The sequence below is a fragment of the Numenius arquata genome, chromosome 3 (assembly GCF_964106895.1).
Source record: "Numenius arquata chromosome 3, bNumArq3.hap1.1, whole genome shotgun sequence".
Taxonomy (NCBI): Eukaryota; Metazoa; Chordata; class Aves; order Charadriiformes; family Scolopacidae; genus Numenius; species Numenius arquata.
In genome coordinates this window covers 20,714,539-20,731,643 of record NC_133578.1, presented here as the reverse complement: position 1 = coordinate 20,731,643, position 17,105 = coordinate 20,714,539, and the positions used below count along the sequence as shown (strand labels likewise).

Genomic DNA, 17,105 nt, shown 5'->3' with positions numbered 1-17,105 from the left:
AGTAGTAAGTGCCTGGCCCTCATTTTTGGAGAGCAGTATGGAAATTTGCATATTGTTTTTTTTCCTTTAAACACTTGATCCACTATTTAAAGTGACACTTTTCACTGTTGGTTACAAACATAACATGGTTTGATACATTCTAGGTGGAGGTTCATCATTTAACTAACAGTTATGTCATGTAATGAGGGTGTGCTATTAGCCGCTCTTTATTGTTACTTAGTCAGGTAGGAATAACCAGAGGAAAATAGATGAAAAATGACGGCGTGCAGGAATATGTAAATAAACTTATGATCAGAGATTTCCAGTAAATCAAGCAATATAATGAAGTGAAAGAAGTTGTGAATAAAGATTTTACTGAAATTGGATAAAGGAGGATAAGCAGATGATATACTCTGAGACAACTGATGGCCAGTTCTTGGAGTTTTACTAAATATTAATTATGGAAGCTTTTAAATTTACTGTGATATGTGTATTCTGCGACCTGCAATCCTTGAAGGCTTCAGCGGAAAATAGTTTTGCAACTTTCAGAGGATGTGATTACAAAAAAATACTACTTTTTCTATGACTGTAGGAATATCTACCTAAAGCAGTTGTTGAAGGTGTCTTGGCCTCCAGTCGAGGAGGGGGACTTAAAGTCTAGCATCCTCCAGTCAAGCAGGTCATTTCTGGAAGTATCAACGGAAAGCAAATTTGCCCTGAATCACTGTTTTCATGTACTAATTTGCGTGTACCTGTCTGTTGCATTGGAACAGCTATGTTTCTCACTTATCATTCTGTCACTTGTGACTGTGGTTAACATGAGGGCTTGCCCCTGTCGCCGTGGTATATTTCCATAGGATGGCTTTCTGCGATCTTCATGAATTCTTGTCCTGGTCATCTTCAATGTTCTTACCCTTCTCCAATAACTGAAGGCCAGAGGAAGGGCAGCTTTTAAAGCCAGTCAGTATATAAAAATGCACAAGAAGAAAAGTAATGGGTAACTTATTGGATAGCCTGATAACCGGAAAAGTCACTACAGAAGTAGTGTCTGCTGTTTCTCCTCCGGCTTCCACCTCCCTCCCCTGCCCTGCCTCCAGTGAAATGGGGGAATGACACGATTTGCATTTGCAGCTCTTTTCTTACTGGGTGTGATGGATGTACTTGTTCTCTTATGGGTTAGAATTACAAGAAATAGAGTAGCTCCTTCTTTCTTCTCCTCAGAGTAGGTTGTGATATATATGAGAGAAGAATTGAGGTAAACTCTCTGGTTTAGCTATGGGAAAAGGGAGGATGTTTCTGCAGTGCTCAGTGCATTTCTCATGCTATTCCTCAGGCTGATATATATCACCTTGATGAAGGCACGGGAGTATGTTACATTTTTCTATACCTCTTCAGACCATCTGATAGCTTTTTGACACCTTGGAGCATCATTTCTGTATGGTTTTTGGTTTTATTGTTCCTCCTGCCTTTGTCTCCTGAGGCAAGTATTCTGCCACTTAAGCAGGCAGAAACTTTCCTCTGGGGAGGGGAGGGCGGGGGGAAGCAACAGGTCTGCAGTATATATATCTGTCAGCTTTCAAACTGTTTCCATCTTCTGGAAGTGCAGCATGCGCACCAGAGAGTCCAGCCCTGCTTCTAGAAATCAGAAGACAGTTTGCTTAAGGAATACTTGTTCTTTAAAACTGAGAACAGGGATGATATTCTAGGGTTAATTAAAGGGGGGGGAAAAAAAACAGTGTTCACAGCAATTTTTACAGAATCATATCATATGAAAAGTCTGATTTAACTTCCTATTTAAATGTATTTCACAATTTTTATATTATCTAAAGTTCTGCTTAGCTTGATGGCTTTTTCAGAAACAGTCTATTTCCACATTTGGCTGTGCTACCAGAATACTTCCATCTGTTACGAGATTACATGTAGAACTTAAGATTTCTGATAAAGCTGTACCAGTCAAACCCTATATTAATGGTCTCTTAGACACTTCATTGTTCTTTTCGATATAGCATTTGGTTGCTTCACAGACCTTTAAATTCTTTTCATAATATCCTTGTGAGACAGAGCAGGTGATAGATTTCCCTGTTTTGTAGCTGAGAAAACTGAGAGATGCAGAGGGTATCAAAATGAAATGCTCCTTTCAGATGATTACCCGACTCTAAAAATTATTTAAGAATGACCAGTTCCAGTGACCTGATAGTAATGTAACCTTTTTCAGTCTCTGTAACATGCAAAGTTAGGATACTGTCCTTACCTTTGATCTATTTAAACTTCTATGACATATCTGTTTAAAGTACAGCTTCAATAAATTCATTCCAGTAGCAACTGGGAATGTTCACCCTGTCTTAATATGCTGTTCTGCATATTCTTCACTGAGCACTGAGAGAACAAGGACATAGAGTTTGTGACTACATAAGAAAAACTTGGTTTGCCATACTTCGTTGTGAAAAGGACATCTGTTGCATTACATAGAGCTTCTCAAGAAATTGCATTCAGCTGCTATGTTGTCGTTTAGCTTCTTTCCCTCTGTCTCTGTTAAACACCTGGCTCCCATTTTGGGATCCCTAATGCAAGACCTCCTTAAAACTTAATTTCTTCTGTTTCCTCCCAAAGGTTCATGCTCAGAATTTCTGAAAATAAAGTCCCTTCTAACTTCAGAATGGATATAAAAAGTTTTGGAAGGAAGCTGTTCTTAATGAATAGCAGGGCATTTATTACCACTGCTACAGTTTCCATCAAATGTCAAATGAGGTGGCTAAACCATGTCTCCCTGCTGACCTCAGGAAAAGCATCACTTCACACAAGCAAAAATTTCCGCCTTTGCTCAAGCACTTGGCATACCTTTGTGCGAGCTGATTTCATTTTCTTTTTAGTTGTGGGTTTTTTGGGATTTGGTGCTTTTTTTAAGTTGAAGATATATAAAGTTGGTGCCTGGCAGTTATTATTTAGTCATGGAAGGGAAAGGATGTCTTGGGTTAAATGTTTAGCAGCACATTTTGTTATAGCCTGCTTAATTGTCATCTGTTGTGACGGTCCCATTTGTCTTTTACAGGAAGCCCATGATGGACTTGCTGATCTTTCTCTGTGCACAATACCATTTAAATCCATCAAGTTATACTATAGAGTTGGTATCAGCAGAAAATAGCCAGATTAAATTCAAACCCAACACACCAGTGGGAATGCTTGAAGTGGAAAAGGTGTTTGTAAAGCCAAAACAAATGGATAAGAAGAAACCTGCTCCGGTTATACCAGAGGTGAGAACTAAAATTAAAGTGTGTTGAGAAATTAGAATCACTATTGTATTCAACAAATTGGGCTGGTAGCTCAGCCTCTTGTTTCAACTCCTTCTGTTGTCTGTCATCCTCTCACCATGTACCCCTGTGAAATGCTTGGCTCCATGTTATTGATAAACTCCTCATAGGTAAAATATATCTCAATTTGTTGCAGCAAATATTGTTGCTGCCGAAAGAAGGAAACTTTATAATATTATTTGAAATCCCACGCCTTACTGTCCTTTTGACAAATTCTGCAGATGAAGTGTGCTGAATACAGCCTTCCACAAACTGAAAATCAACAACTTGTACCATCTGTCATGCTGTGATATATATGCCCTTCTGATTGTATGTTCATTTTCCTTTAATACATACTGTACTTTTTGTTGTTACTTGGCTTTTTTTTTTTTAATATAACCTTAAGAAGGCAGGAACTTTTAGAAGTACTAAAGCAACTCCTGGGTGTTTCCTAAATCTTCCCTTCTGCCTTAGTCCTTCTGCTGTATAGAAGAATACTGTTTTTTTAATTTATCTAAAGCACTTAGACAGGGCCAGGGGAGCTCTTCTGTTGCCCTTTTACATTCATCCTATGCACATGCACACACACACCTAGTAGGGCATCTTTCTCCAGGGATGTACTCTGCTGGACAGGCAAATGACATATGCTAGAGGAGGAGCAGACAGTTTCATGTGTCCTTTTTTTGAGTAGAAGGGAATCACAAAATAGTTCTTGGTTTCTCTTGTGATGTTACTGAATCTGTAACATTGGTGAAGTTGGCCATAAGAGAAATTCCTGTGATTACTGTAAGGCTGTGATAAGGCATTTGCCAGTTGTTTCAGAACTTCTGCTGGTATTTATTGGAACTTTCTTCTCTTTAGCAAACAGTAAGGGTAGTGATAAACTACAAGAAGACACAGAAGACGGTAATAAGAGTTAGTCCGCATTCACCCCTTCAAGAACTCATACCAATTATCTGTAGTAAATGTGAGTTTGATCCTTCACACACTCTGCTGTTGAAGAATTACCAGTCTCAAGAACCCCTTGATGTGACAAAATCTCTTAATGACCTTGGACTAAGAGAATTATATGCCATGGATATCAGTCGAGGTAAGATAACTTTTGTGAATTGTGGTTATAGAAAAGATAATGGCTTAGTATTTCAATAATGTATATGTTTTGTTGGGATTTTTAATTATGAAGAAATTAATTTCTAGCAATTTTGTCTACATTTCATTAGACTTCCACAAAAATGAAACTGGAACAAGTTTGCCTGTGCTTATGCTTGAGAAGTGCTATACAAATGTTTTATTTTCTAACAAAATTTTAGGTACCAGCAAAGGTGGCTAAGTACAAATCATCACTTAAAAGCAACCCCTTTCTTTCCTTCCCCTACCTCTTCCTCAAAAAGACCAACAACACTGTATTTCCCTTAGCTCATAGAAAAGACAGAGTCATGATGAGCTGAAAAGAACAGACACATTAGAGAAATTGTTTTGGTTTAAAAATATTTAAAATTTAATAAGTGTTGGAATATTCTGATGGTCTTTATGTTTCTGAGTGCTGTTTGCTAATTTTATAGATTATGAAGGAATAATAATTCTCTTTTTAATCATAGTCCAACAGCAGCAGTATGAACTAACTTCTTTATATTTGTACAGACATTCCTATGCCTGGTTTTAACATCAGCTCTAAGCCTGTCCTTTTCTTGAAGGGTTTATTGTACTATGATTAAAAATTCTATACAGTGCAATTTGTTCTCTTTCAGACATTTCTCACAGGAAATTTTACCTCAATATAGAATGCAGTAATATCGGCTCATTCCTGTCCTTGACCACTGTTCTATTTACTTGTTTTTCTTCCTGCTCTAAAACTTGGGGGGGGGTGGTGTTTTTTGTTGTTTATGTCTTTTGCCCCATCTACCTAAATACTGTAACCTTATCTTTTGGTGGTTACAGTTTCAACAGTTCTCTCAATTACTTCCCAAAGGCCAGTTATCTTGAAGAACAGGAGAGTGACAGATTTGGAAAATTTGTCCTTTTCCCATGGAGAAAACAAGCCCGAGATATCTTTTTCTTCACAGGAAAACAACATATTTTTACTTGCCTAAACATGTTACTTGGACTACACGTGCCCATAGTGCATTGTCTTGTTTGTTGTCTGGCTACTGCTCTGATCTACCGAGTGCCAAAGCTGCCTTTTGCCCAGTATGACGTGTGCTTTATTTGAAACAACAGCCAAAAATCCTTAGGAGAGAATACAAGGGCATATGCACTTCCTACAAGGCAGTGCCTCGCTAGGAAATTTAGATGTACGTCAGTTCTCCTGACACAAAGTAGTCCGGCGTTTCAATTTTGCAGACAACTTCTAAGCTCTGAATTTTCAGCTTGCTTTATGAAAGTAAATGGTGAGATATATCTTTAATAGAATTTAAACTCAAATCTTATTTTTATTCAGATTACATTTTAATTATACGTTCCTCTTTGTTTTCCAAGTTCGGGCTGCCTGACAATCCAAAACTTACAGAAAAAACTACTCTATACACTAGTTTTCCTCTTCCCTTCAGAAGTGTAAATGGACCCCCTCTCCTTATTTACAAGATTTCAGTCTGTGTTGCATGTCTTCAGGCTCAAGTTCTTAAATGGCTTATAGCATTAGATAGTAAAGATACACATCTTTTTACTGCAGGAAAGTACCCAGTTACTTTTTCCTAATGTTGCTTGGCTTTCTGTGTTTGTAACTTATAACTGCATCCTTGATTCAGATTCACATTTTCTGTCTTTCTTTTTCTCTTTCTGTAGCCACATCACCAGTTGATTTAAATTTACCGTCTTTGCAAGGTACGATTTACTGAAATAGGCGGTGAAACTGTATCACTTATCTGACATTACCATCCGCTCCTATTATAACATCTACTTAACTGTGACATGAGTAATTATCTCTGTCCTATCATAAATGCATATTTAAAAAGCTAATACAGAAGTGGATACACCCAGCTATACATTAAGTATTTCTGTATAGTTTTACCCTAGATTGATTGATTAAATTTACAGTCATGTTTATATTGATACTTGTACCAAGAACCCATAGTGGCCTTGCACATTTCTGTTGCTCAATATATCTGCATTCAATGGGATTTCTTTAAGAAAGTTAAACCTAGTAAAAATTAAAAAGAGATTTACAAATTGTCTGCATGAATACGACAATGCAAAGAGGATAAATTCTGCAAGATAACAGAATGGACTTGACTATCTTTATGATGGCTGCCATGCAGTTACGTGTGCAGCACCTATGGGGGTCTGAGTGATCTTTCTCCATATTCAGGCCTTGTGCAGGCTTGTGCCTGACTTGTCCCACCTAACACTTTGCCATGAATTTAAACTGTTGGGAATTGAGAGTGGGAGAGGCTGATGCTCTTTTTCCCTTTTACAGCCTTTGTGATATGAACCATAACATATCACAAGTGGGATGGGCTGGATGAAGTGCCGGGGGTATTAATAGCAGCTGAAATTCATCTGAGTTCTGAGAAAGACAGGAAGAACCTGGATGGTGGGAAACCTGTTCATTTTGCAGCATTTAGGAAAACTATTAATGTAGGTGATTTATCATATGTTTTGTATATCCTTCCAGGAGGTTTATGGCAGACAGTGAAATAGTAAGAATGCCGGAGAAATAATCTGTGCAATAAATAACATCTAGAACTATTGTTTTCTATTTTAGACTCCTGCCAATCTGAAAACTTAGATGTTCTGAAAGAGAAAGAAAACAAAGGGTTTTTCAGCTTTTTTCAACGAAGCAAGAAGAAAAGAGAACAAGTAAGATGTAACTTTGTATAAGCAAAGCTTCTTCATATTAGAAACATATTCTTATTGAGCAATCAGTATTGTTGGTTGTTTTCTGGAAAGTATAAGTAACTTGAATTTTTTTATTTCCCTCGCACCCCAAGGCTGCCAGTGCTCCAGCAACTCCATTGATGAGCAAGCCAAGGCCAACATTTATCACAAGATCTAACACTGTTAGCAAGCAGTATGATTCAAACACTCTGCCATCTGAAATGCCGAAGAAACGGAGAGCTCCTTTACCGCCTATGCCAAATTCTCAGAGTGCTCCCCAGGAACTTGCACAAGCCCAAGTCAGACCAGCATCTGATATTGGGAAATCTCACAGCTTTGATAGGAATGAACAGGTTAGTTACATTTGCTTCACTTCAGTTAAATCAAGAAGCTTAGACATAATCCTGATAAGCCTGTTAATGTCTGCTGAGGCTTGAAATAAATGGGAAATAAAAGTGCTTTTAAAAAATTTAGTTTGCAAGTAACTACAGAAATGGAAAGATATATTCCTTTTAAACTTTATATACTATATCCAAAGCAGCTGCTGTATTTTGAAAAGGCAAAACCAACTTCTTAAAGTTGGTATTCTGAGCACCTTTTTGTTCTTTTCAATCAATAGTTTATATATTTAATGTGACAGCATTGTCTTACTTTATCATATCTGGTAATTAATGTTTTGATCTTTGCAGTAATTTTTAATGTTTAAGTTACATGTGATAGTTTGTTCTTTACACTACATTACTAGAAAAAGGTGGAAATTTTGGCAAGTCTTAACATCTTGTGCTCCCAGCAAGTTAAAGTAAGGTTTTCTTTTAATCAAATAGGGATGTATTTAATTGAAGCTGTGAGATGTGGGCTACATGTTTAAGCAACCTATATATCCCATATATATATATATATATCTCTGCCAGCAGGACTTGGGAGAATTGATGCATTAAGCATTATCCTGGTATTGCACATATTGTCAATTGTGAATTCCATTTAAAGATCAAGGCTAAAAATGTCATTATAATTTCTTTTTAATTTTATTTCATATTTTGCTTTGAATGCAGTATCTAAAGGTGGTCTTTAAAAATAAGGTTACTGGCATGCTAGAAAAATAAAATGCAGAACTGAATGAAATAAAAGTCTGAGGGATTAATTTTATGTTAGACAAGAAATTTCAAACCGTGACTTCCTTTATATGTATACAATGATTTACTCTTTCATTGATGCACAGAACCACAAGAGAGCACTGTTTAACAGAAGTTCTGAATCTGTGTATTATGTCCTGCTGAAAGGCTTTATCATTTGAAGACGACAAAGGTTTCTTTCTGTATTTTAATAAAAGGAACTTTGGAGGGGAAAAAAATCATGAGTTTTTTTTACCTCATCATGTTTGTCTTTTAATTGAATTCAAATTTTTTTGAAAATAATGTATTAATTTCAACATGCTTGAAATGATTAATACCCTATTATGTCTAACAGTAATGTATGACTGCTGGGCTAGGATCTGTCACTCAACAAAATTGCTTAGATTTATTATTGTGTACTGACATTTTCTTATTCATCTAAAATCATTTGACTGAAGTTGAAGAGCCCATGAAGAAAGGACAGAAGTCCAGATTAAGTTATATTTTTGTCTGTATTTTCTATTTTGCACTACTTCATGCAGCTCCCTTAGAACTTAGAAGCCTTTGGCATGTATTTTTTAAGATGCGTTCTGTTTCATTCTGGTTTGATTGCACAGTGATTTATCAGAGATTGGGACTTGCTCTGTGATTTGAATTTTATGAGTTCATGTAAAGTATTTTGTCTTTTTAATATCTACTTTCCAATCTATCATCCAATGAATGAATTTGGACTGCATAGTGCATGTTGCTCAACTTGATCAGGGAACTCTTACGAAGGATCCTATGAGAGACTTCCTTGGAGGATAAAGCTGCTCCTTGGAAGAGTGCTGAGATATTTTCAGAGACAGCCTTCCTGCAGTACAAGAGTGGTCCATTCCCCGAAGTGGGAAAAGGAGGAGGCATAAAAATATACAGTCCCATTTAAATGTACTACTGAGAGAGCTCAAGTGCAAAAATAAGCACGTGAGGGATGGAAAGGGGACAGAGCAACTACCCAAAAGAAATGCAGAGATACTTAGACATGCAGAGATGCAGTTGGGAATGCAAAGGCAAGCCTGGAGCTCGAGGAGGCAGGAGATGTCAAGAATAACAAGAAAGGCTTTTGTAAGTTAGTGGGAAGCAGAAGCCCAAAGATGAAGGATGAGGTTATCTACCTTTATTTTAGCAAGGTGTTTGTCACAGTCTGCCACAACGTTTTTTGTTGAAAAGCTAGTAAGGTATGGACCAGACAGATGAACCTCAAGGTAGGACAAAAACTGGCTAAACAGCTCAAATGGTGGTGGTTAATGGCTCAAAGTCAGGCTGGTTGTCAGGTGGAGTTCCTCAGGAGTTGGTAGTATGGTCTGTGGCCAATACTGTTAAATTGCTTTATGAACAACCTAGATGTAATTGAATGCACCCTCAACAAACTTGAAGTTGACACCAAACTGAGTGGAGAGGTACTGACACCAGAACAGCCTCCATTCAGGGAGACAGTGACAAGCTGGAACTGCATGAGATTTAAAAAAGATGCGTGTGAAATTCTCTATCTAGAGTGGACTAATCCCAAGGACCCGTACAGTCTGGGGTCTGGCTATGCGATCCACCTTGAATCCAGAGTACTCAATAGTTTTTAGGCCACACCTGTACTAGTATGTCCAGATTTGGTTCCTGCAGTTCAAGATAGGGATAAAAAAAAAAAAAAAAAAAAGAGTCCAGTGGAGGGCCACCATGATGTTTAAAGGTTGCAGAATGTAAATGTTCTAGCGAAAAGAAGGCTCAGATGGGATCTAAACGCATTCTTCTGATACCTAGAAGGTGTTACAGGGAAAATAGAGGTATACTCTTCACAGGAATGTATGGTGACAGGATAAGGATCAATGGGCACTAGTTGCTTTGGAGGAAATTCCATTCACATATAAGAAGTTATCCCTCTGAGAACAAATGAACATTGGAATAGGTTGCTCAAGAGAAGTGGTAGAAGCTCCCTCACCGGAAATATTCAAGCTGTGTCTTGACAGACTCCTGCTATAACCTAATCTAAGACCTTGTGTTCAACAGATTGGACCAAATGATCTCCAAAGGTCCCTTCCAACTTAGACTTTTCTGTTTCACATGGGTGAATCAGACTCTTGATTTTCAGGAAAAATACAGTAGGGTTCCATCACTAACGGAAACCAACAAATACTGTTTTCTGATGTGAGATCAAGCACTGCTTGAGTAATGCTGGCAAGGGGAGGATTTGGAACCTTGTTTCTCAGAGCTTCCACTGAAATCTCTAGAATAAACAAAAAAGGTATTTCCAGCTATTGAGACTTCTGGTTTCACTTAACTGTAAAATAAAGGACAGTTCCCTTAAAAACATAAGGTATTAGGCAAGGGACAATGTAAAATAATTTTATTTAAATTAAAATGTCATTTACAAGATTTGCAGCTGTATAAATGGAATTTGGCACTTTTTAAATACATAGTAAGTTTTATTCCAATAATTAACATCCTAAATATGGAATTTGAAATCAAGCATACAGGTATTGTAGAATAAAGTCAGTTTTGATGGTTGCACAGCATTTCATCATCTTTATCACATGCATTAATGCTTTCTCAACCCACAATGACCAATTTATACTCATCTAATCCATGTTCTCAGTAATGCAGCAAGTACATTGATCACACTAGACTACAATTATTTCATTGTAAACAATATAAAAATTTGGTCTCATATTCTCCACTATTGCAAATATGCATCCTGCTGGTAGGATTTGAAATATTTTTCAGGTTGCTCAGTAGGCTGATTGGTGTGTTTACTGCGCTATTTAGTATGTCTGGGAGTCTCACTTTTGTTGCAGTGTCCCATTAAGTTAATTTACAAAATTTAGGATATACTTTTTTTTTTTTTTTTCCCCCTTAGGGGTTACTTTTTAACTGCTTTTGCCTTATCAGAAGCGTTTCCTTGCAAATCATGTTGCTTTTAAGAATTCCGAAGTTCTGAAGCCTGCCCTCAGTTTATTTGGCAGATTGGATACATACTTTGTTTCTTCTATGGACCAAGATGACCTTCTGCATGTGCCTTATTATGGACAAATCTCTTTTGTAACATCCACAAGAAAGACAAAGTGAAATGTCAGCTTTGCCTGGATAAACTGTTTGCCTGGTTTTGATAGAAACATGCCAAAGTAGTAACATCAGACAACAGTGAAATGAGCCAACTTTAAGGGAACAGTGTTCTCACTGTTGTCTTTCTTCAAATTCACAGTGTATTGTAGTCCAATTTCTCACAGTATGAAAAAGGGCTTTAATGTTTACCTCCTACAGCTTCTCCACTTCTTTTCCCTTAAAAAAGAAACTGCTTTCTCTTTATATGAGCAGTTACATTCTGGTATGAGGGTTGAATTTTTTCTGCCTCGATTTCAGAGTTATTATAGAATTAGTTTGGAGCTATGTTCCTATTTTTAGGGGAGAAATTAGTACCATGGTAGCTTTTACAAGTTATTACGTGGCATGATTTGCTCATTCTACATGAGATTCAGAAGATGACTAGTAAGCTTAAATAGTTAATATATGCCCAGCAAATCTCTATGTTAAATCAGATTGGAAATGTGCATGTTAGTCTCTAATACTGAAATCCCTCACTTATTTGCCAGTTCTAATTTTGGGCAGAAGTATGTTTAGAACTAGCAAGCTTAAATACACTTGAAAGTAGAGCGGACTCTCAAGGGTTTTTTGCAAAGTGCTGTTGTATAATGCAGTATGTATATCTTTGCAGTTTTCATAAAAGTGTATGCAACTTTCTAGTAATAAAATTTCTTTAAAAAAAATTTATTTTAAAAGAAAAGCATTTGATTATGTCCAAAATGCCATTGCTGATTTTCTTCCTAATACTTTATTTATAAAAACTAGACTGGGATGTCTTTATTTTATCCTGTGGATGTTTGTTTCCTTACACTGTTTTCACTTATTGTAAAGGAGCATATGTAAACTGTGCTTGGGTAGCAACAATTAAGTGGAGGTTTTTAGTCAAGACATTTACCATTTTAAATGATGGATAGAACTTCTCAACTGTAGAAATATAGCTTGCTTTCACTTACAGAACCCTAACTCCTAAAGAAATTGAAATCTCTAGTCTACCCCTTAGAAAAGAAAGGGAAGGAGATGACAGAATGAGTGGGGGGAGGGTGGGAAGCAACTGAACCATAAAGTATTTCTGAAAAGATTTATTAGGCAATGTCATGTAACAACTTAGTTAAGACTTCAGGGAGGGATGAGTTCCATGCTTAAGAAGTTACACCAGAGGCTCAGTTGCCTGAAACATGATGGTCAGCCCTCTAAAGGAGAAGTTGGGCACTGATGCAGCCAGTGCTACGAACATCAGGGAGGTCTTGAATAAAGCCAGCATTACCTGGGAGAAGGCAATGCTCAGAACTGCCCGTTTTCTCTTGCTGAAGTTTGCGTGAAGATCATTTGATATGATTCTGATATTGTTCAGAATTGGCGGTGGACATTGTATCCATCTACTTCTCAGAGTACTAAATTCATAACCTTGTCCCCTTACTGTCTTTACTTCCATACCAGCAAGTATGTAGATAAATCGTAGGAGAGAACAGTAATATTGGGTGCTTGGATAGAATAACACTAGCTGAGTTTCTCCAAATATGTTCTATATGTCCCTTCATTCCAATAGGTCAGAGGTATATTACTTGCTCTGTAGTACTTTTGCTAATTTTAAGGATTTTGGGAAGCTTAATTCATGTAATAGAAATTGAGTGCATACAAGAGCAAATATAATTTTCTTTTCCTGTTACTCTTTGGACATACATTTGTTGGCATCCTTGTACAAAGGGAGGAAAGAAATACTAGCAATATGGCTAGCAATGTGCTTTGATATCCCAGTTGCCTGTATATCTTCTGTTAAACCTAGTTATCTATGGCGCAAATGAGGCAGGTACTGGTGGTATGAAAATGTGTATATATTGACCCTTGGTGTGAGCTATGCTTTCCAGCACACTGAAATGCTTCACTACCATTATGTTCTTTCCTAAATACTGTTTTTTTCCCCTTCCATTCCAGCTACAAATTTATTGTGGCTTAATTACCTTTCCCTTGCTCTTTGAAATAAGAAGGGCCAGGCCCTGCTTACAGAGGCTGGAACTTGGGAAGCACTGATTTCTACACATCTCTGCTGGGCGTGGTGTGGGATTTGGTGCTAAATTTCTCTGTACACATTTGAGGCTAAAAACCTTCATATCTATCCTTGCTTGTTCCAGGATGAAGAGGGTGTACAGTTTGTAGAAGTGGAACTCCTGCATATGTTGTGGAAATTATGGTAGAGTTCAGTAGTGTTTCTGCACAAGCATGGTTAATTAATTACTTCAGTGATTCTAACATGATTTTTAATTTAAGTGTAATTGATAAAGCACTGGTTATCATTGGCAGTTGGTATGACACACGAACACCCAGATGTATATTCCAAAACTGTCAGATACGTCTTAATAACGTTATTTTATTTTTTTCCATCTGTTTAAAGTACTATTTTCACATTACAGCCTTTGTTAGGATTTGAAAGCTCTTAATATTCATATGTTGAATAATTCCTGAGAAAATCTGTTCAACACTTGAACCTTAACTGGAACATTTAGTACTTTCTCGAAATCTCTCTTTGCAAATCGTTTGTTTCTTTGGATGCAAAGGGCAGTAGAAAAGCTTATAAAAATCTTCTAGTAGCATTTGTGCTCTTATGCTGAGAACATTATTTCCCCCCTACACACATACTCTTTCTATGCAGGAGGGAACTCTGGTGACATCTGTTTAGCTGAGCGAGTATGTGCAGAACTCTGTGCCAGCCAAGTCAGCTGAGGGAGCCTGTGTGAAGCAGATGAGGGTGCAGACCTTTGAACAGAGAAACAGTGTCTTTGTGCGGAACGAAGGGGCTACAGCCTGGAGAGCAGCTACCAAAGAGGAGAAAAATAAAACTGCCCAGCAGCAAGGAGGAAAACAGTTTTACAACTAAAAAAGTCTCCTTTGGGGAAATAATATTTGACATCCCCTCCTGCATAAATTCAGATGCTGATACTATTCGTTCTTAGGGTGTTTGGTGTGTTTTTTCTTTTTTTGTAGAACTATTTGAGAACTGTGAATAAGAAGCTACAACGGTGTAAAGTGATTTTTGTTGTGTGACGTTTTAATCTAGAAACTGACTTGTTTAAAAACTGTTCAACAATGCAAGTATTTTTATTAAGAGTGGAGTGCTATGTCCATATCCTCTGTTGTTCTTAAAAGAACATTTCACCTTGTGCTTTGTTTTTTTTCTCTGTAAAACCCTGAGCCCTGCTTTGCTGTAAGAGGTTTGAGTTGCTTGCTTTGGCATTAAATTGATAGGTAGGAGAGTTGTGTGAACATTTTGGACAGTGTTGCTCCTTACAGTGCGGTAAAGTATCTGGGGGATCTATTGCACCCAACATCGGGGTGGGACAAAGCAGATGACTGAGTGTGCCCAGGTTAGCTCAGAGCTCACTCAGATGAATGAATACCTGTTCATTCATTCAGGTATTCTATTGAGATGTAACAAAAGCTGCCAAACACTGCTTCACAGACATCTTGTGCCAGTATCTTTTCTCTTGTGAGTAATTTCTTTATAGTTTTGATTGTATACAACCAAATACTCTAGCTTTTGGTCTGTAATATCCCCCTTACTGTAGGGCTTGTATTTGTACAGTGCTAACTTTCTGAACAATAAGTATCTTATTTCATGAATATTGACACGGTCAACAATTCTGCTGTCGGTGATGTTTTTGAAAGGATCTTCAGTGAAACAAAAGTTTTAAGGTATATTTATGCCATCTGTGTTCCTCAATATTCTGCTTTGTGAAGTGGGCTGGTTAATTGAAGCACAGAGAAGTTCTCTGAAGATGACCCCACATCCAGTTGCTGTGTGGATCCTTCTAGCAAGAAGTGGATGTCACTGCTGGATTTTATTATATTGTTGAGTAGGCAAGTGACAGGAATCAGAATTACTACAGAAATAGGCAGCTGTGTCTAATGCCAAAATACACTCCTTTACTGCTGGAATCCTGAGCGTTATCATTATAATAGATGTGGAAATGCAAGGTTTCTTCAGCGTAAGGCAAACTGCAGTTAAGAGTGGCAGGCAAATTTACAGCTACTGTCTTTTTGAGACACAGAATGTATTTTTAAAATAATTTAAAATGCAATTGGACGGCTATATCATAAAACTCTGAAGTCTTCAGTAGGTAGCCTTTGTCCGTTTTTAAATGGTTGTGATTATTTGTGAATTAAGAGAATTTTCTTCTTTTGCTGGAAAAATGAGGACATTATTACAATTTAACATCAGTAGGTATTATAATTATTGCTATTACAACTTACTACAATTTAACTTCAGTATTACAAGGCAGTTGAACTTTCTAAGATAAGATTTGAAAACTGGCATTCAAAAAATTTCTATAAAAGTTCAGGTATTTCAAGTAGAGAAGCAAAATCCTAATAATTGTATATACAGCCCAATTAGGACTGCCGTTAAAGGAACGGAGAAGGAAACATTGTGTTACGTCATTGCAGTGGGGTGTAGTTGAAGCTATTTTCCACAATCATTTTTAGCTACTTTTAGAAAATAATTATTTGGGGTTTGTAGAATAGCCTTCGGGCATAAAAGAATTCAAATTCTCTCTTAGTGTATATGTAACAACTGATTTACTGCTGTATCTTTTACCTCTGTGAATATATTCAATTACTCTAGAAATTTTTTTTTTTTTTTTTTTTGAAAACTGCTCCTTGGAGGAATTAAGTTGAGAAACATAATATGTTTGGTAATAGGTATATACTCTTTCTTTCCCAGATGTACATTATAAATACTTTTGGAGAATAATTACTAGAGCTATTTTGCTGTTTTTTCTTTGGTTGCTAATAATCTTTTTCCTCCCCTGTCTCCATTCTTAGGCCCCTCCGGGATTACTGCGGAAAGGTTCTCTGCCGCTCAGTGACACCACTTCTGTGAACTCCTCTCTACGGAGGATGAAGCGCAAAGCACCCTCACCACCCTCTAAAGCACCAGAAGATCAAAGTGAAAGCAGTAATGAGCCTGGTAATCTTTTTATGCTGTTAAATTGGGAGGCAACAGAAAGTATGGCAATTTGGCTAAACTTTAAAGAAATACCATCTTATAAGAACTCCAAGTAAAAAAAAATGAGTTCCAAACATCTTCAGATTGTAAGGAGTGTTAATACTACTTTGAGACTGACTCATGTAGTGTGAGAAAGTAGGCAGGTTTTAGGACACGCGGATCGGAAAAAAAGCAGAAAATACCAAATTAATTATAGTTTGGTTAACTATAGCAATTGCATTTGTGTTAATCAGATGGATAGCTTGGGGTGGGGAGAAAAGATTAGCTTCTCTGGATCAGAGGGGGTTTGATAGGAAATGGACTGAGAAGAAGAATTTTAGAGAAATTTAGTATTGTTCTTTTCTCATTATTCTGTTTGAACAAAAATTCACTTCCTTTTGGTTCAAAAATACCTGAGAGTTGAGATTAAAATATCTGGGAAATGTGACAGTGAGCACTGGTTGCTTAAGAGAAGGTGTATGTCTTGGAGAACTTGCCAGCCTGTAAGATCATAGTTTAACATTTTGTCTAGAATTTTTGTTGGTGAAGAAATTGAGAAGCAATAAAAAAAGCTTGTTACTTGACTTTTTGCAGTAACAGAGTCACCAGAATCAGCCCCTACTAAAGTGGAAGAAAGAGCCACCGAAATGCAGTCTGAAACAGGTTGGTTCTTTTTCCAAATGCATTTATAAAATCTACGTCATAGCAAGCTATGATAATTCATAGTAATAAATTATTATACTATAGATGTGTCATAAGTATAAAACTAATTTTAATGCTTCAGATCAATTAACTTTTCCTTTGAAGTACATATACGGCTTTCTA

The 17,105-nt window shown here is 37.0% G+C and overlaps 1 protein-coding gene across 1 annotated transcript in view; it reads left to right on the top strand.

Annotated features, from left to right (window-relative positions):
* The window catches only part of COBLL1 (cordon-bleu WH2 repeat protein like 1), an 85,692-nt gene that overhangs the window by 51,680 nt on the left and 16,907 nt on the right, over window positions 1–17,105 (top strand). Inside the window, exons 3-9 of the mRNA XM_074145137.1 lie at window positions 3,029–3,230; window positions 4,128–4,356; window positions 6,048–6,086; window positions 6,967–7,061; window positions 7,193–7,432; window positions 16,118–16,262; window positions 16,875–16,943. Coding sequence (XP_074001238.1) covers window positions 3,029–3,230; window positions 4,128–4,356; window positions 6,048–6,086; window positions 6,967–7,061; window positions 7,193–7,432; window positions 16,118–16,262; window positions 16,875–16,943 — 1,019 coding nt within the window. The remainder of the gene's footprint in view (window positions 1–3,028; window positions 3,231–4,127; window positions 4,357–6,047; window positions 6,087–6,966; window positions 7,062–7,192; window positions 7,433–16,117; window positions 16,263–16,874; window positions 16,944–17,105) is intronic.